The sequence below is a fragment of the Chenopodium album genome, chromosome 22 (genome assembly GCF_948465745.1).
Source record: "Chenopodium album chromosome 22, dcCheAlbu1.1, whole genome shotgun sequence".
NCBI classification, from domain to species: Eukaryota; Viridiplantae; Streptophyta; class Magnoliopsida; order Caryophyllales; family Amaranthaceae; genus Chenopodium; species Chenopodium album.
In genome coordinates, this window is record NC_137855.1 from 37,281,060 (window position 1) to 37,308,651 (window position 27,592).

General features: G+C 39.6%; 4 protein-coding genes across 4 annotated transcripts; 2 read left to right on the forward strand and 2 right to left on the reverse strand.

Annotated features, from left to right (window-relative positions):
- Positions 1-2,038: 2,038 nt before the first annotated feature.
- LOC145604330 (F-box/LRR-repeat protein At4g14103-like) lies at positions 2,039-3,963 on the forward strand. Its single transcript, XM_081660247.1, has 3 exons — positions 2,039-2,884; positions 3,118-3,285; positions 3,589-3,963. Exons 1-3 carry the CDS (start codon positions 2,039-2,041, stop codon positions 3,961-3,963), a joined length of 1,389 nt encoding a protein of 462 aa, XP_081516373.1.
- Positions 3,964-12,642: 8,679 nt separating this feature from the next.
- Positions 12,643-13,248, reverse strand: LOC145604331 (uncharacterized). Its single transcript, XM_081660248.1, has one exon. The coding sequence runs from the start codon at positions 13,246-13,248 to the stop codon at positions 12,643-12,645; it is 606 nt and encodes a 201-aa protein (XP_081516374.1).
- A 5,170-nt stretch (positions 13,249-18,418) lies between these two features.
- On the forward strand, positions 18,419-22,076 carry LOC145604332 (F-box/LRR-repeat protein At4g14103-like). The gene is made up of 8 exons (XM_081660251.1): positions 18,419-18,566; positions 18,952-19,016; positions 19,302-19,355; positions 19,525-19,575; positions 19,679-19,739; positions 20,716-21,228; positions 21,273-21,514; positions 21,615-22,076. Exons 1-8 carry the CDS (start codon positions 18,419-18,421, stop codon positions 22,074-22,076), a joined length of 1,596 nt encoding a protein of 531 aa, XP_081516377.1.
- A 1,323-nt stretch (positions 22,077-23,399) lies between these two features.
- Positions 23,400-25,559, reverse strand: LOC145604333 (uncharacterized). Its single transcript, XM_081660252.1, has 2 exons — positions 24,944-25,559; positions 23,400-24,457 (listed from the first exon to the last, which is right to left on the reverse strand). Exons 1-2 carry the CDS (start codon positions 25,557-25,559, stop codon positions 23,400-23,402), a joined length of 1,674 nt encoding a protein of 557 aa, XP_081516378.1.
- Positions 25,560-27,592: the final 2,033 nt, after the last annotated feature.

The following is a 27,592-nucleotide window of genomic DNA, read 5'->3' on the forward strand; positions in this document are numbered from 1 at the left end:
TTAGGCTCTATTTGTTTTGAAATGAAAGTATGTCACATTTTCCTTTTTTTATTTCTTACATCTCATATCTCGCATGTCATTCTACTCCTCCCTTCCACTTCAAATTCTCTCTTCCTTTACAATTTTTCTTGATAAGTTTATAAACATAGGAAACTATTTTTACAATTGTGTTTTCTCTTGAAAATTATTTTTCATGGAATATTGTTTTTCAATATTTTCTGTTAATACAAATGGAGCCTTAATACTAACTGAAATACTATAGCCTTTTCTACACTTGTTATATATTTTTTAGGCAGAAAACTTAATAAGATAGTGTTACTCAAACTTTTTATATTTTTGTAGTAGTTTTTTGGATATTTTGATTTTTACCACCTTCCAATAACGACTTTGTCGAATTTACCACCTCCATAAAAAAAAGATTTACTTTACTACCTCATAAAAAAATAAAACATCAGTTTTACCACCAATCACCTCCAACTAACGGATTCCGTCCATAAATCCGTTAGTGGGGCCTACTTTGCACACGTGTCGCTATATTATTGGGTAAGTTTTAAAAAAAATTAAAAAAAAAACAAAAAAAAATTAAAAACAAAAAAAAAAATTAAAAATAAAAAAAAAATTAAATCCGGCAGCCCCACCTCCCCTACCCAATTTCGGCAGCCCCACCTCCCTTACCCAATTCCGGCCACCATCTCTGATTCCGACCACCCCCTCCCTCTCCCTCCCCGTTTCCGACCAGCCCTTCCCTCTCCCTCCCCGATTCGGACCACCCCATCCCTCTCCCTCCCCGATTCCGACCACCCCTTCCCTCTCCCTCCCTGATTCCGACCACCCCTTCCCTCTCCCTCCCCGATTCGGACCACCCCATCCCTCTCCCTCCCCGATTCCGACCAGCCCTTCCCTCTCCCTCCCTGATTCCGACCAGCCCCTCCCTCTCCCTCCTTGTTTCCGACCAACCCTTCCCTCTCCCTCCCCGATTCGGACCACCCCATCCCTATCCCTCCCCGTTTCCGACCAGCCCCTCCCTTCCCCTGCCCGTTTACGAGCCAGCCCCTCCCTTCCCCTGCCCGTTTACGACCAACCCCTCCCTTCCCCTAGCCACCACCTAACAGCTACGACCAACCCCACCACCATTCAAACCCAGACGCGAAACCACCGCGACCCGAAACCACCACCACCCAGACGCGAAACCCACACGAAATTCCGACTAACCGAGGTAGTTGATTTCGTTGCTGGTTGGTTGACATGGAAGATCGGGGAAGATGAAGAAGAAACGTTCAAAATGTGGGCCCTACTAACGGATTCATGGATGGAATCCGTTAGTTGGTGGTAAAATCGATTTTTTGGAAATTTTGGTGGTGGTAAAGTAAATCTTTTTTTTATGGAGGTGGTAAATTCGACAAAGTCGTTATTGGAAGGTGGTAAAAATCAAAAAAACCTTTTTCAAATAAAGTTTTAAATGGTAGTTTTCGCAAAATTTTCTTTATCTTTATCATAATTTTTGAAGGGGGCTATGACAATCAAGGACTTAGCTTTTGGGCCACGTGGGCCGAGCCTCCACCACCTCCCCTTGGTTCCACCCTTGTGTTAGTCGTCTTTGGTGATTGGTGGTAGGTTTTGTGGTAGCATCAAGAATTTGTGATATACATTATAGGAATATATCAATATAGTCTGAGAAAGATATACGAAGTAAATGCTAGCATGGTTTATTATGAAAAAGGAAGTGAATTAAATGAATGTTACTTTAAAATTATAAAAGTTGTTTTTGTTTTATGTTATATTGGCGCTTATTAGCAGGATCTTTATTATTTACCCATTTAATCTTTAACTCAATTTTTTCCTTGTATAGATTCTAGTATATGTTTCTATTTGCCTCTCATATACTACCTCCGTTAACTTTTAGTTGCAAATTTGGGTATTATTTGTGAGTTATGAAATATTTCAAAGTTGCAACTAAAAGTTAACGGAGGTAGTATAATCTTGTATTTAAGAGAAAAATATTCTGAGCCTTTTCTTTCTCTGCTGCAGAGAACTGACAATGGCCGAGGGTGACAGGATTAGCAGCTTGCCGGATGTCCTCCTCTCCTTCATCTTATCGTTTTTGCCAACCAAAGAAGCAGTTGCTACTAGCATTCTGTCCAAGAGATGGATATCTATTTGGACTAAAGTCCCTGCGCTTAACTTCTCATTTGATCCAACAGATTCTGTCCAAGACTTCAAAGTGTTTGTGGATAGAGTCTTGCACTGTAATGATTCAAGTTCATTAAGGCTTTTTCAGCTTTCTGGCTTATCAAGGACACAAATTAGGGACTACCATTATCAGTCATGGATTAAGAATATATTGCAACGGGATGTCGTTGAGATGGATCTTGTACAAGTTGGCGGGGGAATACTACCAGCTGGGACTTTTTCGAATAAGAAACTTACGGTGCTGAAGTTGTATGGGTTAATAACCCCATTTCGAGGTTCAGTTCATCTACCAAGTCTCTTGATTCTGCACTTAAAATATATTGCATTTACAGACAATTTGCCTTTGAAAAATATCTTGATGAGCTTACCTCAGCTTGAAGAATTGGTTCTAATTAGCTGCTTGGGATCGCAAAATATGTGTATCCATTCTTCTTCTCTAAAGAGATTGGAAATCGTTGAGGAAATGGTGTTTCCTGAAATTATGAAGAATACAATAGATTGTCCAAGACTAGAATACCTTCATATTAATGGTAGCCAATTTTCTGAATATGTGTATGGAAACATGCCCTCTTTGTCTGAAGCTAGACTTCATGTCGGACTTGGCTCTAAGGAACGCTATGATGTTGAAGTGATTAGCCTCCTTGAACATGCTTCTAACCTCAAGACTTTGAAATTAGATATTGCAACCAAAAAGGTAAGTGATAGATATTATAAGCAATTCAATATACTCTACTTTTATTTTTTTTATGTAAAACTTATTCTGCTATCTATCACTGTTATTTTTGGTGTTTCATCTGGTTCACCTTTTAGGCTAATCTGGATTCGAGGTTCAGTTTTAAGTGGTCAGGTTCCTGTCCACTTCCAATTTTGTCACTAATATCTAATAGAATTTCCTGTTCTGTTTTGCATTCAATAATTAATTTTTAGCCTGCTCCTGGGTATACTGAGCGTGATCAAGGCCCCTTGTTTCCAAACTTGACCCATGTGATCGTGGACTACGACTTTAGTTCAACCAACTGCTCAAACTTCTCATGGCGGTATCTTGTGCTATGGATATTGCAATGTGCTCCTAATATCGTCTCTTTTGATTTTTCGGTAAGTCTAGCTATTTAAAACTCGAATGTTTCCAATAACCTCAAGACAAACTTTTAAATAAAACGGATGTTCAGTAAATTACTGAACATCCGTTATAAAGTGACAATAAAATGTGCAAAAGTTACACTAAAACGCACAAAAGTTACCTTGACATATATAAGAGTTATTTATGCTTTATTGATAAATTTGACAAAAGTAACACTAAATCGGACAAAAGTGTACACGATGTACAATAAATTACTGAAAATCGGATGTATATAAAAGTTTTCCTAATTTCAATGGTTAATATCTTTGGTACTACAGAGTGAAGATGGCAAATATGTCAAAAATGTATGTGTGGTGGGATTCCCACCGCGCCTAGGTCAGCTACAGCTAGAGGAATTCCTTCCACATCTTGCTAATCCAGCGCAATACCAACCAAAGCTACCATCACCTTCAGCATTACCCAAATGTATGTTTCCAACCCTTGAAGTTGTGAACGCCACCTTGTTGGATGTGGCTGATGCTGATAAGATACTGCTGGAATATCTGTTGAACAATGCCGTAAACTTGAAGGCGGTCAGAATCAATTTCAAGGGTAGTAGGGTTGATGAATTCAACAAGGCTGCAATGATTGGATGGCTAAGCGAGGTTCCAAGGGCCTCATCTGAGTGTCAACTAATAGTTTCTCCTCCTTAATGCCGGGTATGTCATCTATATTTTTGATAAATTTGTGTTGTAAAATTGGGATGCCACTAATAATGTGTGTTAAAAGAACTTTACAACAACATAAAGCTAACCTCTAATGTCATCACTTGCAGGAACTTGCGGCTTAAAACCGTGTCGTGGATTGAGCTATCTTTTGAGGAGAGGACTACCAACAAGCTAGCATATACATTTTGGCTGAGGAAGCAAGGAACTAAACAATGGTTATTTTGTTACCAGACTTTCTATATATTTATCTACCCCTCTCCCGGTCTGTATTAATGCTTATAACTTGGACAAACTTGAAACTACTCTTGCTCAAGCTTGAAAGCTCTCTAAACTTTAATCTCCGCCTCGGTATGATCGGGGTAAACTATTTATTAATCTATCTGTTTGTCTCCACCACCACCACCACCACCCCCCACCCCCCCCACCAAACACATACCTAATGACGTTTTTAAGGTTTTCACATAATGTCTCATATTAGTCATATGCCTTGGAAATTTTGTGTTTTGGTTGTGGGCTTGTAGGATATTGAGTATATGAACTTATGTTGGATACAAAGATTTGACTTCAATTTTCCACCATTGACCATGACGTGTATGTCATACTCATATGATTTACGTGCATAGGGTCTATGTACATTGCATGCATATAGGAGGGTAACTTGGGGTTCGGTGGTACATTTTATCTCTTTTAATGGTAAAGTGGTATATTTTTGTGTACTATTATAAATGTATAACGTACCATTAAAATATAGGTTGTTTGAATAATACTTTTATGTACTATTATGCATATAGTGGTATTTTTTGTCATCATATTTCCCACCACTGCTTGTGCTCAAGTTCTCATTATTTACGGTAAAATGTTTTTCTATTTGAAAGTGAAGTATATAGGGCTTTTGCGCATATAGTTCTCCGATTATTTGACTCTGACCCAAACCTTCAAACAATTGAAATCAATTTAGAATATAAAATAGTGGGACCCAAACCTCGAACAGTTGAAAGTTGAGAACAAAGACTACTGGGGCCTTAGCGTATACGAAGTATATGAAGAAGGGAATATTTGTATAAACTCTAAATTTCTCTTATTCATTAGCTCAGCCAACTTACACTACTTTTTTACTTCAAAAAATTTTATCAAAATTTCAACTTTTTTAAGTTCGAATTGTAATTTCATTCTGATTTTCTTGGAGACAGAAATCAACTACTGTGCAATTCAGGTATCGCAAATTCACACCCTATATTTGTTCTTTTCAATTTTGATTCTTTCATTTTCCCGTATTTTAAAAGATTAATTTTAGTTGTATTAATTTGATTTTGAAAGTGAAATTCTTGGTTGATTGAATTTGTGTTGCTGCGCTGATTAAAAATCCTTAGCTGGTAGATTTTAATAAAATGATTAATTAATTTGGAAGTTCTTTAGTAAATGAATGCAAGATTTAGTTCTGGAGTGTATTGCTCTAGAATTTGGAGTTAGGAACAGTAGCAATTCTGAATTTTACTATTTTTTTTTTTGGGGCACTGAATATACTAATTAGACAAACAATATTTGGCAAATTGTTACCTGTTTCAAACAACTGTTTTAATTAAAATCACAATTTCCTGATTTAACAATTTCCCCAATTCACAATTTTGTAAGTAGTAAGTTTCTAACCTTTAGTCCCAATTTGTTTGTTTGTTTGTTTTTTTTTTCTTTCTCTTTTTATAATAATCTTTAAGGTTTAATTGTTTGTTTGTTTGTTTTTTTTTTCTTTCTCTTTTTATAATAATCTTTAAGGTTTAATTGTTTGTTTGTTTGGATGATTAATTAAATTTTATAGGTACGTATTGGATTAATTGTCTAATTGCGCTTTCTTACTTGTTCACTTGTTAATCTTGAACTTTAAAGTCTAATCCCTATACAAGAATTTGTAGAATAATTAATAAACTCTATCTTTGTTATGGTCTATGTTACTTGGACTCGAATATTAATGTCCAACATAATTACGTGCTCAAATGTTCGACTTGACTACTTTGTGAATTTTTTTTTAAGATTTCTGAACTAAAAGTGAAGTGTGTTCCGGGTGAGTTCCGATACCGAGATGTCTTGGGGTTGGTAAAGGTTTACCGTCCAATTTGATACCTGCACAGTCAGCACAGATAATCTAGCCCGGGGGTTATCCAGGAATAACCGCTCCGATGCTAAAGTTAGTAATCTGAGGAGGAAGGTTTGAAGAGAGAGAAAAAGTGTAGAGAGAGAGATTAAGAGATTGTACCTTTAATATGAAAATGTGGCTGGGTATATATAGGGGGATAACCAAGCTGGTGCCACATATCCCTATAGGTGGTGCACCGACCTTATAGGTGGCGCACCGACCTTGTAGGTGGCAGGTGCCTGCGTGGTTTTAAGCTGCTCTCCACGTGGCCGAGAAACCGGCTATTGTGGATGCTAAGCTAGTTTGCTAATTGTACATATAATTTGTAACATTAAGGTGTTTATCGGCCAAACAGCTATGTTGTCGGTATTATCCCATACAACTAGCCCCCCAAGTGGGGACGTTGATAAGGAGTCAACGTTCGCACTTTAACGACAAAATATATATTTACAGAATTAAAAACTTCCGAATTGTCCCCAAGGTGAGCAAATTACCGATAGTGCTATGCTCAACACAAAGATAAGTGCTTGGAGATAAAAAATCTCCGATTTACCCCCAAGGTGAGAAAAGTACCGATAGTGCTATGCTCAACACAAAGATAAGTACTTGGAGATAAAAAATCTCCGATTTACCCCTAAGGTGAGCAAAGTACCGATAGTGCTATGCTCAACACAAAGATAAGTGCTTGGAGATAAAAAATCTCCGATTTACCCCCAAGGTAAGAAAAGTACCGATAGTGCTATGCTCAACACAAAGATAAGTACTTGGAGATAAAAAATCTCTGATTTACCCCCAAGGTGAGCAAAGTACCGATAGTGCTATGCTCAACACAAAGATAAGTGCTTGGAGATAAAAAATCTCCGATTTACCCCCAAGGTGAGCAAAGTACCGATAGGCTACTATGTCTTAAGTACGTTTTATTTGGAAATTGTTATGGGCGGGAAAAATTGAAAATAAGCAAAAAGTATAGGGGCACGTGTCAGACGTCTAGCGATTCTTGATGAAGAGGTGCTTTAATCCTCATCGTTGGATTTCATGCACCAAATGTCAAATCAAACAACTGTTCAACGGGGGTATAAATAAGGAATACGGACAGTTTCTTTATTTCATCTTACTTTTGCGAACAAATTTCTCAAAAAATTCCCAAAAAATCTCTCAAAATTTCCAAAAAACGGTTCTGTTGCTACTCCGAGTGATTGTCCGTGCGAAGATTTTCTTGGGTCGATGTTTGTGACTTGTATGTAGTGGGTTTTGATGTTTCTGTGTGTGTTGAGTTGGTTATGCGTGAATCTATAAAAAATTCTATTGCGGGTGAGGCCTGTGAGGCTGACCCGTTTGTGCACTTGTCCTCAGCGTCAGAAAAGGAAGCTGAAAAGCCTTCTCAGCTTGTTAACATTGGTATATTAGAAGACATTGATCTTGTTGAACTTGAATCTATCAGTGTTATTGAGGACATTGAATCATATATCTTCCTCGACGAATACGGGTCTAATCTTGGTAAAATCGGCGTCCAGAAAATGCCGAGAACTAAACGTCCTAGCGTTGATCCTAACCAGGCCGAGAGCGCTAATAGGCGTCCTGGTAAAGAGCCCCTTGTTGATCCTGAAGCCGAAGCGTCTAGTCCTAATGAAGAGGATATGGGATCTACTGAACGCAGCGCAGCGTCAGGTAGGGATGAGATTTCAGATGAGGAAGGCGGAGATAGTGAAAATCAAGGAGAGGAAGAAGAAGCGGGCGGAAGTGGACGACAGTCTGGATCCGATAACGAAGAGACCGACTCCGATATAAATGATGACATTAACATCGGCGAACAAATCATTGCCGAGGAAGCATTAGATGAGGGTTACAATTCAGAAGATGATGATGAGCAACACCGCCGTCCTCTAGTGATGGCCGACACACTAAAGGTAAAGACTGTCGTTATTGACGACAAATGGTTGGCAACTGCTGCCGAGAAGGATTATTGTGGCGTTGGGAAGAGGTTTTTCGGGCTTCCTGATGACTATGTTCTTACTTTACCGCCCTCTGATAGCACTGTGTTTGACTGCCCAGCTGGGCATATTGCCGTGTATGCTAAACATCTGGAGTTTGGACTCCGCTTTCCGCTTCATCCCTTCATCGAAAAGATGTTTAGGGCCTGGAATATTTGCATTGCCCAGTTAACTCCTCCTGCCGTTCGCAATATTGTATCTTTAGTATGGACGATGATTTATATGGATTTTCCGCTAACTCTGAATCTTGTGCGTAAGATTCACCGTCTTAAAAAAGACAGTTAATCACCTGGTTGGTGGTCTCTTCTCACTACTAGCGGTAGAATTACAGTGTGGCCAAAGCTGACCAGTTGTAAGAATTGGCAGAATCAATTTTATTTTCTGAAGGTTCCTGATAAATTTGCTTTGCGAAGGACCTTCTATCTTCCTCATACCTAGTTTGATACACTTAGGGATAGGAGTTTAGGCAAGCTTGAACGAAAAGCCTTTCGGTTTTTTGAGTGTATTTATGTTAACGAGGGTAGACAAGTTAAGGCCGTTCCAAGGGAGTGGCTGCCTAACTGTAATTATATCCTGGGCAACGCTCCCCTGTCTCATGTCGGTCTATGCCATACTGATGCAATGGGTATGATTTAAAGTCATCATTGTTGTTTTTACCGTTTATCATTTATTTGCACACAGTTTTCGTATTTTGTAATTATACTGTAATTCTTTCCCTGTAGTTTTTTTTTTTTTACAACGTGCTGTTTTGTCTGATATTTCCGTTATTCTTATCGTTGGTTTAACCGTTCATCCGTCATGATTTTAAACAGGTGTTGACAAACTAGACAACGCTCGACTCGGTCTTTATCCTGACGGCAGCGTCAAGCATCAGTGCCCTCCCAACCCCCAGAAAAAGCTCGACAACCTTCCCAAGTTTGCTACCAGAGCTCAGAGGGGTAGGCGAAGAGATATGAGAGACATGACGGCTATTTCCCAATCGAAACCGGCGGGATCAACTGTTCTTCCCCTGAGGAGGGGTGGTGGTGCCGGTAAGTCCAAAAGGACCACTTCAACCAGCGACCGTGATCAGTCTAAGAAGCGAAAGACAACTCCCGCTTCTGACCAACAAGCAAATCAGCCAAAAGCTTCCGCTGCTGGGCTCAGCGTTGTGAATTTGGACGAGGATGATGTTGGTGATATCGACCTGTCGTCCTTGCAGCCGCCCCGTTCTGAAGCCGAGAAGGTCATTACTGTTACCAAGGTGACCACTCAGGCTAACATTGGCCTATCTGGACTTAGCGGCCGGAACGCATTTGTTCCTGCCTCTGTGTCAGAGTTCATCGAGGTACCACATGTAAAAATTCCTCAAGAAGTAGCAGATGAGCTCTCGGCCTTTCCAGCTGGTAACGCCAGTGAGTCTTGGCGTCCAACGCTGACGGTGAACAGAGGTGAGTCTGTTTACTCTGACGATCCGTCATCTGGGGGCAACCTTGGCTGGCGAATGCTGAAAGATCTACCCACCCCTGCCGACAGGCCTACTGGCCGCGTTGTGGCTCCTTGTGGTGAGATGATGAACAACCTACTGAAGGTATGTCACTTAATTCTTTATTTTATTTCTTTTCTCTTTTCTGGTTTTGCTCGTCCTTTTAGTCATATGGTTATCATGATTTGTTCCTCATAATATATTATTTTTTATTTATTATTATTTTTTTTTTCTTTAAAGACCGTCAACTCTGCTGTTGAGGTTGTTCATATGTATAGGCATTACCAGAGGCAAGCAGATAAGGCGAAGCTTATTCTGAAAAAGGCTGATGATGAACGCAAGGCCCATAATGCTGAGATTGAAGGTTATAAGGGCAAGCTGAAGCTGATGGAGGGCAAGGCCGCTGACCGTGATGAGCTATTCAAGAAGCTTGAGGATCAGACTCAGCTAAAGGCTCGAATTGCTGATCTTGAGCAGCAATTGGAAGCCGAGAAGAGCGGCAAGAAGAGGGCCGAGGATAGCCTTGAACTACTGCGTTCGGAAAAGCCGGCCATAAAGCGTAGAGCTGTCAATCGGTTTTTACGGTCGGACTTGTACCGTAACAAGTTGGTTGATCGCTATACCGGCGGTTGGGTTGCTGCGCATCGGTGCGTTTGTAAGGCCGAGGAGTGGGACGAGGAGAAATGGCAGGTAGTGGAGGATGCGTACGGTTCTGACCGACATCTATCTCCTACTAGTTATGAACAGGAGTATTTTGATGATCCTCCCAGCCTTGCTACAATGAAGAATCTTGACCCTCGCGGCCTTCCTGAAGAGGAATTTGATGACGCCCTACTTGCTACTCCTCCCCATGATGATGGTTTAGGGAAGGAGTCCGAGTCCAAAGAAAACTGAAGTATTTGGGCCGTCATCCATCTCTTTCTGTTTTAACTTCGTTACTGAAGAACTTATGTCTGTATATTTATGTCTGATAAGGGACTTACTTTAATTTTGCTTATCTAACTGTTTTATTAGCACACTTTTTAATTATTATCGGCTATGTATGATAATCCGTTCTCTTTTGATGACTATGCTTATATTTTTTGTCTGTGACATTTACGCTTGTGCTCTTGTTAGCTGTCAATTTTGCTTGTTCTAGTTAGTTTTGTTTATTATTCATAATACGCTTGCCCCGCAGTTTTATGGGTAAATGCCTTAGCATTTATTCGTGAAACTCAGTATTGTCCTTGAACAATATACTGCCGTGACGGATTTGAAGAGAACAAGAATCCATTATTCCTCATGAATAAATCCGCTCGTCCCTTTTTTTTGTTGCGACCTTTAGCAGGCTGAGCAACGACAGTGGATCAGACCGTCTATTCAACTCACCTTTAGGTGCATAGTTATCCAACCATCTCGGCACTTGAATGGCTGTTACGGCTAGTTAGGCCGTTTGCAAGTCCATATCGAAAGTGGGCAGATGATTCTCATTTTTGCTGATTATTTCGCATTTCTTATTAACGGCTTTCCGCCAAAATAAAATTTGCGTACAAAGCAATCCTTAGAAATAATAAGTACAAAACACATACGGAATAGTTATGCCGACATCTAAGACTACTATTGGTACAAAATACATATCAAATTTAGCTAACTTAGTACAAAATACATAGGATTAAGCATAATACTTTTTTAGGACAGCTGCGTTCCAAACATTTTTCAACTGGGCTCCCTCTAATGTCATAAGACGATAGGAGCCTTGGCGTATTGTTTCGTATATCTGATACGGACCTTCCCAGTTTGCCGTGAATTTACCATCGGCATTTCCTTTTCCCGTTGCAGCTGTTCTACGCAACACCAGGTCTCCATCTTCTAACGGCCTATGGTTGACACGCTTGTTGTAGGCTTGGCTCATTCTGTTTTTGTAGGCTGCAGACTTGATGGAAGCCGTTAGCCTTACTTTTGGTAAGAAATCTAACTGCTGTCGTAATAGCAAATCATTTTGGTCCTCGCAGAAGTGTTGAATTCGAAATGTCGGTAACCCTACTTCTGCAGGGATGACGGCCTCCGATCCAAACGCCAGATTGAAAGGTGATTCTCCTGTCGTCTCTTTTGTTGTCGTCCTGTTAGCCCATAATATTTCCGGCACCAAGTCTGCCCAAAGTCCTTTGGCGTCGTCAATCTTCTTTTTCAGTGCGGTTAGTATTTGTTTGTTAGCGGCTTCAGCTTGGCCATTGGATTGAGGGTGACAAACTGCGGCATATGCGAACTTCACCTTATATAAGGAAATTTTTAACCGGATTACAGTCAAATTGCGAACCGTGATCAAATACCATTGCTAGCGGCAACCCAAATCTGGTGAAAATGTTTTTCCTGATAAACTTCTTCACCTCATTAGCAGTTATCTTCGCAACCGGCTCCGCCTCGATCCACTTCGTGAAGTAGTCTATTCCTACTATCAAAAATTTACGACCTCCCGTTGCCGAAGTAAAAGGTCCGACAATATCCATCCCCCATTGGGCGAATGGGATAGGGTTGAGGATAGGTGTTAAGTCGTTAGGTGGTTGATTTATCACTGGACCAAATTTCTGACACTTGTCACACTTCTTGGCGTAGGATAGAGTATCCGAGCTCATTGTCGGCCAATAATACCCTCTTTTCATTGCTTCTAAGGACATTGACCTGTCGCCTGAGTGATTACCGCAATCACCCTCATGTATTTCTTCTATTAGTCTCGCTGACTCATATGCCGTTAGACATCTACGCAATGGCAGTGAAAAGCCTCTCTTGTACAGCATGCCCCGAAACATAATGAACCAGACACTATCCTTCTTGATCCTTTGTGCCTCGCTTTTATTTGTCGGAAGTACACCCTGCAACTTATATGCCAGAATGTCATCATACCATTCTCGGCTTTGCGTCACACAATTTACTTCTTTTTGCTCTTTTTCATCTATACTTTTGTGTTCCAGAACCTCAACCATCAATGTGCGTTCTAAGTTATTAAAACTTAAACTTGCCAATTTTGCCAATGCATGTGCCTGAGTGTTTTGCCCACGTGGTATTAGATTGATCACGAATTGATTAAGTGTTGTTGTCGCATTTCAGAGCTTTTCTAAGTAGGCCATCATTGTCGGCTCACGTGCTTCGTATGTCCCATCAAAATGGCTTGCTACCAACTGCGAATCCGTGGAAAGCTCTACTTTCTTTGCTTCTGCCGCTATGCATAATTGGACCCCGGCCAATGCTGCTTCGTACTCAGCCTCATTATTGGATGCCTTAAATTTAAATCTAATTGCATATTCGAATATATCTCCCTGTGGGGAAGTAAGGATTATACCGGCCCCGGATCCGGTTGCGGCTGAAGAGCCGTCAACGGACACTTTCCAGATGTCGATTTCTTCCTCTTCTTCATTGTAAGAGGTCTCGACTATAAAATCTGACAGGGCCTGGGCCTTGATCGACACCCTGGGCTTATAGATCAACGCATATTCCGACAACTCAATTGCCCATTTCAGCAGACGGCCAGAGGTTTCCATCTTTTGAAGAGATTTCTCTAATGGTTGATTTGTTAAAATCTCAATGGCATGTGCATCAAAGTATGGTCGCAGTTTTCTTGCCGCTATTACGACTGCATATGCGGTTTTTTCTACTAGGGGGTATCGTCGTTCTGCAGCATTTAACACATGGCTTACAAAATATATAGGCATCTGTGTTTTCTTCCGTTCCACTAATAGTACTGCTGCTACCGTTTTGGGGGATGCCGAGATGTAAAGTTGTAGTGTTTCCCCCGTTTCCGGCCTTGCTATTGTTGGTAATGATCGTAGATGATTCTTAACGGCTTCTAATGCTTTGACCTGCTCTGGTCCCTAAACAAAAGTCTTGTTTTGTCGTAGAACTACGAAAAATGGCAGAGCCTTATCGGCAGATTTGCTGATAAATCTCGTTAACGCCGCCATTAGGCCCGTTAACTTTTGTATATCTTTAATTGACCTCGGTTGCGGAAGGCTGAGGATAGCTTCTACTTTGTCGGGATTAGCATCGATTCTTCTTTCGCTAACCATAAAGCCCAAGAATTTTCCGGACTTGACTTCAAACACACACTTCTCGGGATTCAGCTTCATCCGATATTGTCGTAGAGTATCGAACGTCTCCCTTAAGTCTTTAATATGATCTGCAGCTAGACGGCTTTTTACAATGGAGTCGTCAACATAAACTTCAACATTTCTTCCTTTTTGATCGGCGAAAACTTTATCTACCAGTTTTTGGTATGTTGCTCCTGCATTCCTCAACCCAAAAGGCATGGCTTTATAGCAGTAAACTCCGGCATCTGTGATAAATGCCGCTTTGTTTCGGTCCGGCTGATAGAGGCTGACTTGGTGGTATCCAGAAATGGCATCCATAAAACTTAAAAGTGCATGGCCTGACGTGGAGTCAACCAGTCGATCTATTCTCGGCAATGGATAGCAGTCTTTCGGGCAAGCCTTGTTTAAATCGGTAAAATCAACGCACATTCTCCACTTTCCTGATGGCTTTCTAACCATTACGACATTGGCTAACCATTCCGGATATGTGCACGGCTCTATAAAACCTGCCTCTAACAACTTGTTCACTTCTGCTTGTATCGCTTCAATTTTTTCTGTTGAAAAGTTCCTTTTCTTCTGTCGTACCGGTCTAGCTCGCCTATCAATATTCAACTTGTGCACCATTATTTCTGGGTGAATACCTGGCATTTCGTCGGCCGAGAATGCGAAAACATCCGCATTCTCTCTCAAGAATTCAATCAAGTGGCATTGCATATCGCTATCCATATCGGAGCCTATCTTCACTGTACGATTAGCAACTCCAGGCTGCAACTCGACATCAATTGTTTCTCCTCCCGGCAGCGGTCTTGGCATAGTTACGAGCCTTGTGTCAAAATTCGTCATTGCCAAATCTTGGGTAGAGGGGGATCGCTCTCTTTTTTGATTATGCAAGTTCGTTGAACTTTGTCGGCCAGGTTGCTTTAATGCCGATACGTAGCATTCTCTTGCCGTTGTTTGACTGCCTCGGATACGCTCTGTTTTGCCGACATTGGACACATAAACCATCGTGAGGTGATATGTCGATACCACTGCTTGCACATCATGAATCAATGGTCTACCAATAATAACGTTGTATGCTGACGGCACGTCTACAATCAGGAATTCTGTCATCACGTCCCGTGCCATCGATCCTTCCCCAATTCTTACTTGCAGTATTATACTTCCCTCGGGTCTGACTGTTGACCCGTTAAAACCGATAACCGGGTACGACACCGGCGTTAGGTATTTTCGACCTATCATCATTGCATCAAACACTCTTGCGAACAAAATGTTTGCCGAGCTACCCCCGTCTACCAGCGCGCGCTTGACGTCGCACCCATTGATTGCCAATATCAGCACTAACGGGTCGTCATGAGGAAAAACTATACCCTTTGCATCGTCCTCGGAGAATGATACGCGTGACATTGTCGCGGGTCGAGGTCGTTCATCTACTCCTAAAGCGTTCACCACATGTTTGAATTCCGACAAGCTTTTCTTTGCACCGCTAACGGAACCCCCATGCACGGGCCCTCCGGTAATTACTTCTATGGTTATCTTACGTCCAGGAGGTGCAGTACCTTGCCGATAAGAATCGGCATGGCCTGGACGATAGGTGTCATCTTGCGTTGACAGGTCTCCTTGTTTCCGATATTCGGTTTGTCGGGCCAATGGTGCTGATTGTCGGCTGGTTCCCCCCTGAGACCGGTATTGGGAGAGGTGTCCCTTTCTAATAAGGTCTTCAATGTTTTCTTTCAACTGGATACATTCTTCGGTATAATGGCCGACATCTTTGTGGAACATGTAATATTTCTTTATATCTCGGCCCTTCGTTATCATTGGTGCCGGCCGGGTCCAATCTTCCTTGTGTTGATTTATTGAATAAATAGCGGCCCTTGGTGTGTTCAGTTGAGTATAATTATTGTACCGTCCCAGACCTCTGGCAGGTCTGTTCGCTTTTTGTGGGTTCTGCCTTCTAACCCCTTCCACCGGGGTTTTTACTGGTACATACGTGTTTTGTCGCCGAGACGATTCTGCCGAGACCGTCTGGTTGCCTGCTTTCAGAAGTTCTTCGCTCTTGATATATTCATAGGCTTTGCTGAATGCTATCCCCAGGTTGGGGAAGGATTTCCGCGCCATGTATCTCTTAAAATCACTGTCGGCTAGACCACTCATCAAAGCCATGACGGCTATCTCTTGCTGTAATTTTGGAATGATGTTAGCTTCATTATTGAAACGCCGAACGAAATCTCTTAGTGATTCGTCCCTTCTTTGTCTGATAGACATGAGTTCCCCTGAGGTTCTCTATCTTGCACTGTTGCTCACATACTGACTTGTGAACATCTCAACAAGGGTCTCAAAACAGTCGATAGATCCGGGTGGGAGATTAGTGAACCAATCTGAGGCAGCCCCTACCAGCGTTGTAGGGAAAACCTTGCACCATACCGCGTCAGTATCGGTATATAGCAGCATATGGATTTCAAAGGCCGCTACATACCTCTTTGGATCACCCTTGCCGTCATAGGTACACGCCGACATTTTTATTTTTTCCATTTGTTGATCAAGGACCCCTTGCGTAAAGGGAGACGTTCTTAGTCGAATGATGGCCCTGGCTAAGTGCCTCGGCGGCCCGCTACTGGCCTCCTGTCGGTATGATTCTGATTCCTCCCTTTGCGCAGTTCTTGTGACCTGTCGTTCAGAGGGCATCACCATTTCACGCGGTGGTGGTCGTGGCTGAGGCTGCTGTTCGGCCTGATTGAACTGATCTTCAAGGTTGATAATTACGGGCGGTGTCGGCCTTCTTTGTGGTTCTCTCGTGGCCGCAATCCCGGCCTCTTTCCTTTTTCGGGACATTGCCTGCATGACTTTGGCCGTTATCTCTAACTCTTCCGGAGTGAACTCTCCCCAGGGATCCGGGATAGCCTGGGTTCTTTTCGGTGTTAACTGTACGTTTACCGTATCCTTATAAAGAAGGTGAGTTTCATCCTCCACCGTTATTTCTGGTATAGTGTTTACGGCCCTGTTGCCATCAGTTGCCAGGATGCCGCTATCAAAATTCCGGTTTTCTGATTCTGGGATGGGCGTAGTTTCGGTATTTCCTTCCATGACTGTGGGAGGTCTTTTTTGGACGATAGAAGTTATTACCCCCTCCTTCTAGCGCCAATTGTTCCAATACCGAGATGTCTTGGGGTTGGTAAAGGTTTACCGTCCAATTTGATACCTGCACAGTCAGCACAGATAATCTAGCCCGGGGGTTATCCAGGAATAACCGCTCCGATGCTAAACTTAGTAATCTGAGGAGGAAGGTTTGAAGAGAGAGAAAAAGTGTAGAGAGAGAGATTAAGAGATTGTACCTTTAATATGAAAATGTGGCTGGGTATATATAGGGGGATAACCAAGCTGGTGCCACATATCCCTATAGGTGGTGCACCAACCTTATAGGTGGCGCACCGACCTTGTAGGTGGCAGGTGCCTGCGTGGTTTTAAGCTACTCTCCACGTGGCCGAGAAACCGGCTATTGTGGATGCTAAGCTAGTTTGCTAATTGTACATATAATTTGTAACATTAAGGTGTTTATCGGCCAAACAGCTATGTTGTCGGTATTATCCCATACAAAGTGTGCAAGTGTTACATTCATGTTGGAGGGTCGAAAGTCCAACACGAGTACTTGAACTAATATGAAGAGCTGAGTAACATATATGGTAATTAAAAGTAATCAGAGGTAGTAATTGATTTATATTCTCAATTTAATTAGGACATTTCAAATTATTCACCTAATTCAAGCAAGTGCAAGACACCTAAAGACCTAATTCAAGCAAGTCCAAGACATTTCAAATGATTCACCTAGCTAATCTTTTTAATGTTTTAGAATTTCTCATGTTAAGAGCCTAAGACGGTAGGCAATACCATCTCTCACCTAATTGATGAGTGGGATACGCGTTGGTATTCAGAGTATGTATTTCTTGACTACTCAAGTACAAGTATTATTTTGGTGGAATTTGATCTTTTTTAATAAACGCAAAATGATAAACATAGCCCTAAGGGCTATAAATAAGAAGCTAAAAAAGGAAATATTGAGGATAAAGTAACATTAATTACACCGATCTGCTCGTGATTTTGTCATGAATTCCCAGTTTAATTCCATTTTAGGAAGTATATTAAATGCTTATATATATCATTACCCTTAAAATGCCTCCCTAATGTTTCCTTAAACAAAATGCAAGTCCAAGACAATACTAATAAAACCCAATCTTTGACAATTAATGTTAATAAAATCCCAAGATATATTTGTTTGGATTTTTGAGTTGTACAACTTTAATTACTTCCTCTGTCTTGGCTTCTCTTATTTCATTTGAATGTCAAAATATTTTTAAAAATTATTAATGCATTTTTTTAAAAACAAAAAATAAAAAAAATGTTAAAGTACGATCAATTGTCATGCCCCCAATCTTTTTTTTTTTTTTTTTGAAGCCTGTCATGCCCCCAATCTTGTGTCCCTTAAATACAAGATTAGTACCTTATCTTTCAATCTAAGCTGGCTTCACCAATATTAATTATAAAAGAATTTACTCCCTCCGTCCCTAAATTACATTTCTCTTTCTAGCATTAACTCCTCACATAATAGAAAGAAAGAGGAATGTAATTTAGGGACGGAGGGAGTATAAAGTATCTGTTTGTTGGGAATTGTAGATTGATTCAACCTCCACTTCCAAATCTGGTGCCCAAGTGTTTCTCATCAACTTTAAAAGCTATAGACATTGACAACTTTCGAGGGACTTTTGCTGAGAATGCAGTGATAGAATACATCTTACGACACACAATGGTATCAAAGGTTATCAGGGTCCATCTTGAGAAGAACTCAACGACTATGACAGCTGATGCTATTGCATGGCTATTGAAAATTCCTATGGCTTCGCCGATGTCAATTTGTAATTTGTTGATCTTAAGAACTATCAGACAATGTTATGGTAGGTCTCTAATTTTTGGATCTGCACTATTAGTTTACGTCATCAAGACTTGGAATCAGAAAATATTTGAAGTGCCGATTTGCTCATGTTGAACAACCATGCTGATATCAGTATGATCCAAACTTACTCTTTGTCTTAGACTTCCTTATTTAAAGCTTTTATCTATTTTTTGGTTCTTGGTTAGATAGTCAAAAGTTTAATATTTTATGGAAAATTATTACTTAAAACAGGAAGATTATAATTGTATGATGGAGTTGCGGGTAGTAGTATCACCTGGTCATATCTTTTGATACTATCATTTCTCCAAACTAAATTTGTTTTACTGATGAATGTTTTAGCAATTAGATGATATACAGCATATACTTAGGTGCTTTATGTTGATAAGCTATTGATGAAGAGCTGGTTATAGAAGAAACAAGAAAAGAGAAGCCAAGAATGATTGATATTTCTGTATGTGCATTAAAAAGTCTGTTTTTATGATAATCTGGTGATTGGTCGATCTGTTCTTGTTGATAATTAGCCTTGTCATGTTGTGTGTTATCACTTCAAAGAGATTACTAAAGCCAAGCTCCTTATGATGTCCAATGACATTGTTCGAGTACATCCCCTTATCACAAAAGAACAAATTTGAAATGTGTTTCTCATTATTCAAAATCAATATTTTATTCGTCTTTGATGCTATATTCTATGTATGGTCTGAATCTGCCTGGGTTTTTTGTCTGACAATGTTGACAGTTTATCAGGTATTCTATGGCTCCTCTGCTAAAGAATTTAGTACTTAATGTTTCAGTAAGAAGGTTACATACAATTCTGTTTACAGAGTTTATGTCTTGTTACTTTGAATTTTTCCTGCACAAGGACTGTCAGTATCAAACATCAATGTATGGTGCAGTGCAAAACTCCTCTTCCGGGTATACCTGAATATTTGCTTTCTATGCTTTGAGACCTTCTCATTCAGGATTCTTATTCTAACTTCCTGCCTGAAGATGTGGGATACCTGGTGAAGGATGTGATTATTTTGATGAAGCTGAAAACAAATGCTTGGTTTCATTCATGCTAAGATGCCAGATTCTGAATCATACGGAGTATTAATTTTTCTGGTTAAACATTAGGCGTTTTTGCATACAGAGAAACTTGCATCACATGTTATCGTGTATAATTATATGGATTTGGGTGACTTTGTGGATATAATTAAATTTTCTCCTTGGATATATACTGGCATGAATTTCTGGATGTCAATTTTGGCTTACAATTGAATTGTGATGCTGAACATCTCTGTTTAATATGATTTAACTGTATTGTGCTTGAATTCTATCCAGTTAAACTGTAACATCTTCCTATAATTAATATCAATGCCTGAAATCTGGATGTGATTGCAAGTTTTTCTTATATCATCCAGCAGCAATAATGTTTGATTAAGCTGTCCCATGATACTGTAGTGAGGCCTTTTGGCTGCTTCCAATATGTATATTATTCGCTCCCCCCATTCCAGAATACTCGTACAACTTCATATATTAGCTTCTTGCACTCGGCTGGGTAGTTCCTTCTACAAAATTATGTTGGATGATGCTTTCATTACTTATCATTGCAAATTTTAAGTCCTGGATAATCAGGTTGTGTTGAGGCTTATTGAGGATTGCAGGTTTGGCTTTGGGGGTTTTGAAGCCTTCTGCTCTTTGGTGTATTCAGTCTTCTTCGACTTCGTGGCAGATTCTTTTAACATCACAAAAACTTACAGAGTAGTAGTATTTTTTAGATTCCCATGAAATAATTACTACTGCACTAGTATCAATCATTTGTTCATTGTATTTTTTTATTGGAAGTGTCAGAGTTTAATTTATAGAGAAACAAATAGTATCCCAAGATTCCCAACATTACCGAGTAGAATCTGAAGAGAAAATCCTAGTCAAAGATAGCTGTTATTCAATGTACTTGGTTACTATTCGTACTGGGTAGTCTAACAGTTTTTCTGGTCTATAAAACCCCTATTGTGCTTCTGTCCCATTTCATCAGAAACTCAATTTTCTGTAAGTATAGATTCTAGTACTGTATCTTTTTATCCTTTCATATTTCTGTTTATTATTTTTTTATAGTATACTTGTAATCTCTGCTTTCTGATTTCTACAATGTTTCTCTTTTCTATATGCAGAAAATATGACAATGGCCGAGGTTGAACAGTTAGACAGGATTAGCAGTTTGCCGGATGTCCTCCTTTCTGAAATCTTATCATTTTTGTCGACCAAAGAAGCTGTGGCTACTAGCATATTGTCTAAAAGATGGGAATTTGTTTGGACCAGAGTTCCTGTGCTAAAGTTTTCGGTGTTTTATTATGAATGTGTCAACAGTTTCAATGTGTTTGTGGATAGAGTCTTGATCTGTAATGACACACGATCATTAAGGCTGTTTCAGTTTAATTGCGACTTAAGCAGCGATGATCTCCATTATCATTCATGGATTAGGAACATAATGCGACGGGATATTGTTGAGATAGATCTTGAATTTGATGGTGGAATACTACCATCAGAGGCTTTTTCGAATGAGAAACTTATGGTGTTAAAGTTAAAGGGTTTCGATTCCCTTCTTCTGAATCCAATTCATCTACCAAATCTGTTAACCCTACACTTGACAAACATTGAATTTTCAGATGATTTTTCTTTGAATGGTATGTTGATGAGATTGCCTCGACTTGAAGAATTAATTATTCAGGATTGCATCTCAATACGAACTATTCCCCAAGAACTGAAAATATTACAATAGTAGCTGCTCCAAGTCTTGAATATCTTTGGATCAAAGATTTATCATCAGACTACAAGTTTGGCAACATGCGCTCTCTAGCTGGAGCCAGACTTCAAATCCGACACCATGATTACTTCTGTGTACAAGTGTTTAAAATCCTTCAACAAGTTTCTAATTTGATGACTTTAGGATTACAAGTTAAGACAATAGAGGTATGTGCTAATTTTACTGCTTCTTACTTGGAATGTTTCACTGTTTTCTGTCAATATCTGATGATATTTCTACCTTTGTTTTGCATCTCATCAATTTAAGGCTACTCTTGGAGGGACTGAGCATGATCAACTGCCGTTGTTTCCACACTTGAAACATTTGATTGTAAATGGTTACCACTGTTTAATCAAATGCTCAAACTTTTCATGGCGGTATCTTGTGTTATGGATATTGCAGCGTGCCCCTAATCTCGTCTCCCTTGATTACTCGGTAAGACATGGTGGTTTTAATGGTAACATATGCAGATGTCCACTGCCTCGAGTACTTCCGACTTGTTTGACCAAATGTCCAATACCAACACTTGAAGTTGTCAACATCAGCTTCTCTAATTTGGTGAATGCTGATAAGATACTGCTGGAATATCTGTTGAACAATGCCATAAACTTGAAGGTGCTCAAAATCAAATTGAAGGGTGTGGTTAGTGGAACAACAATTGCTGCAATAGGAAGGCTATTCAAAGTTCGGAGGGCCTCATCTGTGTGTAAACTAGTAATTTCTCATTAAGAATAATGTCTTACTTTTTGGTAAGAAACTAGCTAGTAATCGAGAGGATTTGCAGATTGTTACCCCTAGAAATTAAACATTTGCAAAATGCTGGATGTTGGCCATCTAATTCGCTTCTCTTTTTGCTTTGCTGAAAATGTGATGAATTTCTCAATGATTATAATTTTGCAGTAAAATCACGATGTCGTTGATCATGTTTTGAAGCTTAATGTCTCAGACTCTCAGATGCTTTCTACAGTTTAGATACGTAGTATTTAGTTTGTCAATTGAAGACCTTAGAGCCATAGATCATGCTGCAAAAGTGAGGGTTACATTCCCGGTTTCCTTCAGTCTAATTCTTGATTTCTCTATTACAAGAGTAGTTTATTGGTTGAGGGAAGTGAAGGGTGAACATTGAAACATATTCGTAAAATGTAACTCTACTCCGTACCCGTATTGAAGGTGGGGAGGGGATTAAAAAAATATTGGTGTCCAAATTTTGCACTATCCAAAATATTCCCAACATGTAATGTATTATGTGGCATACAATTTAATTTCTAAAAAAACGGTGGTAATTTTTAAGGATTTGTAAAAAAATATGGTGGTAAAAAAAAATTAAAAAAAAATTGTTGGTGGTATTGTAAAAAATGGGTGCAATAATAGATGGTGTTTCTTATTTGTAATTTCATAATCTTAGTACTACTCTTTTTAACACAAGGGGGAAATATTAATATATTAGATGATGATAAATCTGATGATCGAAATCATCAGATACAAAAGGTGATAAATGGTGGGTAGATCAAACCACACCAGATCATCAAAGTTAAACTTAGTACAAAGGATAAAAACATAAACTAGAGCATAAAACAAGATAGAGTTCAAAATAGCAGCATGACTATAACAGTGCAGCACATCAAGGTTGACCTTCCTGCATATCTGGGATTTCAAAAGCAAAACAGCAGCATGGCTATGGCAGTACAGCACATCATGGTTGAGCTTCCTGCATTTATGGGATCTCCATAGCATAAGTCTGGTGTACTTAAGGAGGATGGTAAGAAAATGACACCTTCTCACCTGTCTTAAACTTGGTCCTTCCCATCATAGCTAATCTGTCTGCAACATAATTGACAGATCTGCTAGCATGAAACACATTAACCTCCCAATCCCTATTCAAAAGAGCAGCCACATCACGAATTATGTTACCCAAATCACCATCCTCAAAAGACTTTGGGTCTTTCAACATCTTGGATAAACTGTCAGCATCTGTTTCAAGTTCAAGAAACTTGATCCTCTTATCCCAAGCAACTAACAGTCCTTCGACTAAAAGTTCAGCAGCTGCAGCAGTCATTGCATTGAACTTTGTGGCAAAACCTGTGACCCAAAGGCCTTTATCACATCTGATAACCCCCCTCCCCCAGCATTGTCCATACAGATCCAAGAACCATATGTGTTCAATTTATGATAACCCTTCTGAGGTGGTGCCCAGAGTCTGGGGTTCTGAGCAGCAGAAGAAGAAGGAGAGTCTGAGGGAGGTACCTGATTAATTCTCAAACAGAAAAAGTAATCAACATAAAACTTGTTAAAAGCAGTTTGGATGAAAACCATTTTTTGTTCAAAGATGGCAACATTTCTAGTGTTCCAAAGATGCCATATGGCTACACAAAAAACAGTTTTCCATGAAAAAGAATTAGTGAGATTGAAGTCTAACCAATCTGTAAAATTCGAGTTATAAAAACGGTGTAAATCAATATTTAAATACTGAAATTTGTTAAAAGCCAAAGACCAAAAGGCAGAAGAGTTGGGACAGTCTCTAAAGACATGGATACTATCCTCTAAAGGAGCTTCACATCTCATACACATAGGGTCAAAACAAGGAATTTTTTTCATAAGTGAGCAACCAACAGGTAGGATGTCTCTGACTAAATTCCAAATAAGCATCTTATATTTATAGGGAACTTTGATTTTCCAAAGACTTTTCCGAGCAAAAGTAGAAAGGAAGGAGGAGTTAAGATTAGCAGGAGGACTAGTAATGTGATAGGCCATTTTAATAGTAAAAGTACCAGATTTATGAAGAGACCAATTCAATCTATCAGAAACATTAACAAGTTTAGGTAACGGGTAGGCTAAGATTAAGGAGCATAAAGAGGAAGGAATAATATGGATAATACTATCTAAGCACCATTCATTATTCCTAATAATATCGGAAACACGCCAATGACCTTTAGAGTCAGGAATACGAATATTAGGAATGAGATAAATAGGTGAATCTCCAATCCAGTAGTGAAACCAAAGAGATGTGTCTTGACCATTACCGATGTTGATAATTATACCTTTTTTAAGAACATCCCTACCCTTAAGAATATCCTTCCAAATGACAGAATCAGTAACTTTGGGAATGTAATCTAAAAAATTAGAATATTTAAGATATTTGTTCTTTAAAATGTCGATCCAAAGCTTATTTTTTGGAGTAAGAATTTTCCATCCTAGCTTAGCCATAAAAGATAAATTCCACCTCTTTAGATCCCTAATTCCTAAACCTCCCTTGGCCATAGGATCACAAACAACATTCCAATTGCTTGGTTCTAGGAATATATCTAGATCGATTAACCCTATTCCAAAGAAATTGTTTGCATTTTTTTTGAAGATCATTAATGACACCTATCGGAAGGACATTAGTTTGCATAGCATAAACCGGATAAGAATTAAGAACAGATTTAATGAGAGTACATCTACCGGCCATGTTTAAAAGCTTAGTTGCCACCCTTTAATTTTTGAGCAAGTTTTGTCAAGAAGAGGAAAATAATCAAGTTGGTTAAGACGTTTATGAGAAATGATGATACCAAGATATTTTCCAAAATTGGTGGTATTAGTAATATTACAAACATTACAGATGGACTTTCGAACATTATGATTCATTTTTTTAGGAAAAATAGCCGAAGATTTGAGAATATTGATGGAGAGGCCTGAAATTTTCTCAAAGTGTTCAAGAACTTCCATCATATTAGTAATATTATCCGTAGTAGCTTTACCAAAAAGAAAAACATCATCGGCATAAAATAAGTGAGAAATATTAACATTTTTAGCAATTTTCATAGGTTTCCAAGAGCCATTATTAACCCTATCTTGAATCATACAAGAAAGACGATCAAAGCAAAGAACAAAAATATAGGGGGATAACGGGTCGCCTTGTCTTATTCCTCTAGAAGGAGAGAAGAAATCAGTAATTTCTCCATTCCAAAGGAGAGAAATCTTAGGAGTACAAATACAAATTAGAATTAAATTAACAATATTAGGAGGAAGGTTAATATTAATAAGAGTGTCCTTGATAAAATCCCATTCAAGGCTATCAAAAGCTTTAGAAAGATCAACTTTGAGCGCCATTAGGTTAGCTTTATTAGAAGCCTTATTAAAATGGTGAGCCACCTCTTTAATGATAATAATGTTCTCTTCTATAGACCATTTAGGAATAAAGCTAGACTGAAAGGGACTAATAAGATCATCCATGATAGGTTTTAAACGGTTAGAAATACATTTGGTTATAAGCTTATAAATAGAATTACACAAGCCTATGGGTCTAAAATCCTTCATAGAAAGAGGGGAGTCACATTTAGGGATTAAGGAAATGTAAGAGTCATTAATAGCAGAGGGAATAGAACCTTTACTGAAGCAATCAGAAATCAAGCTAGAAATAGAAGAACCTAAAGAATCCCAATGTTTTTGGAGGAAGATAGGTTGGATGCCATCTGGGCCTGGGGATTTAATGGGGTCACTACTCGTAATTCGGTACTTGCTAATTTTTCCATCTAATGATATAGCTTTGATAACAATTTTTAGCTATTTCATATAATACACCCCTATTGTTTTGATTCTTTGATTGATTGACCCATCACTTCAAATACGTTTTTTATATATTTTTTTTTTTTTTTTTTTTTTTTTTTTTTTTTGCAAATGAAGCTAACAGCCAATCGAAAATAAAAAGAAAACAACAATAAAGCAGCTAGCCTATCAAGGAGGAACAAGGCGTGGGAAACCAACACCTTGAACATCCTCACTAAGAATCCTACGAAGCTCCAAAGGAGCACTACCTAGAATACGAAGACTAGAAGACGAATGAGCCACCCCTTGATTAGCAAGCCAGTCAGCAGCCCTGTTGCCTTCACGGAAAACATGAACCACTCTAACTTCCCAATCATCCTTATTTAACAAACTGTGGCAGAAATTGATAAGGTGAGCACACTCACCTCCTCCTTAGTCATCAGAATTCATGGCTTGAACACAAGCTAAGTTGTCTAGCTGGACTATAAGTTTGCTAATCTGGAGATTACGTGCTAGCTTAAGACCACGAGTAAGGGCCATCACTTCAGCACGATAAGCTATGCAACTACCATAGTTTGCTGAAAACGCTGAGATAAAATTCCCAAGATGATCCCTGATGATTGCACCCCCACCAGCAGGACCTGGAGAACCCTTAGCAGCTCCATCTGTATTCAAGACATACCAGCCTGATGGTGGAGCAGTCCAGGCTATGCATCTCTCTATCCTTGCACAGGCAGACCCTTGCATTTGATCACCTTTTGGATGGAAGCTACGCCAAGTCTCATTGAATCTCACATAAAGAAAAGCACCTATGTCAACTGGGATGTCTTCACCATTCCTGAACACATTAATATTCCTCCAACGCCATAGCCACCAAAGAGTGATTGCAAAGAAAGTAGGCCATTTATCCTCATCAACAGCATTAGAATCCTCCAAGTTTTGAGTAATCCAATTTTTCAGATCACTCTGGAAAAAGGCAGGGGAGTTACTTCTCCCTCCAATACGTTTCCAGATACTTTTAGCATAGGTGCAATCTCTTAAAATGTGTAAACTCGATTCATCATCTTTGCCACACACAAAACAAGTGGGATTAGTGGTCAGCTTCCGCTTGAATCTATTAAGATTGCCCATAAGACGATCATGGCAAGTTAACCACATAAAGGTTCTAATTCGTTGTTGAACCGAAGCCTTCCAAACAAGGTTCCACATGTCTTCATTAATCACAGTTGACTCTTTACGAATAATCTTAAGAGCCGATTTGATAGTAAACTTACCCTTTGGTGAATTACCCCAATAAATCAAGTCCTCAACATCTGGATTGTCACAAACTTCATGCGCTTGGATGAGGTGCAGGGTGCTCTGGTCCAGCAGATGAGCAAACACCTCCCACTTCCAACCTGAACCACGATCCCACATCTCTTCAATTGTGGCACCAAGAATGTCATCAGGTATAGGCTGAATCGTAAGCTCACTAAGAGGAGTGTTAGACAGCCATCTATGATCCCAGAAAAGGGTCTTTGTACCATTACCAATAGCAACACGCAGGCCTTCACACAAATATTTGGCATTCTCAGAGATACCACGCCAAACATTAGACATTCCCTGCTTCGGTTCAAACATATCCGAATCACATCTCCCTTTGCAATATTTATCCCGAAGCACGCGTGACCATAGGGCATTCGGGGTAATAAGAAGTCTCCAGCCAAGCTTCGCAAGGAATG

Bases quoted from the DNA above. Each gene is read 5' to 3' on its own strand.
- LOC145604333 (XM_081660252.1), bottom strand. From the start codon at position 25,559: ATGGATGATCTTATTAGTCCCTTTCAGTCTAGCTTTATTCCTAAATGG. The intron at 24,458-24,943 runs GTAATGTTTGTA...CTAATTTTTTAG, and splicing joins TAATGTTCGAAAGTCCATCT to ATTACATTCCCAAAGTTACT.
- LOC145604330 (XM_081660247.1), top strand. From the start codon at position 2,039: ATGGCCGAGGGTGACAGGATTAGCAGCTTGCCGGATGTCCTCCTCTCC. The intron at 2,885-3,117 runs GTAAGTGATAGA...ATTAATTTTTAG, and splicing joins TAGATATTGCAACCAAAAAG to CCTGCTCCTGGGTATACTGA. The intron at 3,286-3,588 runs GTAAGTCTAGCT...TTGGTACTACAG, and splicing joins TCGTCTCTTTTGATTTTTCG to AGTGAAGATGGCAAATATGT.
- LOC145604332 (XM_081660251.1), top strand. From the start codon at position 18,419: ATGGTATCAAAGGTTATCAGGGTCCATCTTGAGAAGAACTCAACGACT. The intron at 18,567-18,951 runs GTAGGTCTCTAA...TATGTTGATAAG, and splicing joins AACTATCAGACAATGTTATG to CTATTGATGAAGAGCTGGTT. The intron at 19,740-20,715 runs GTGACTTTGTGG...TTCTATATGCAG, and splicing joins GTATAATTATATGGATTTGG to AAAATATGACAATGGCCGAG.
- LOC145604331 (XM_081660248.1), bottom strand. From the start codon at position 13,248: ATGCCTATATATTTTGTAAGCCATGTGTTAAATGCTGCAGAACGACGA.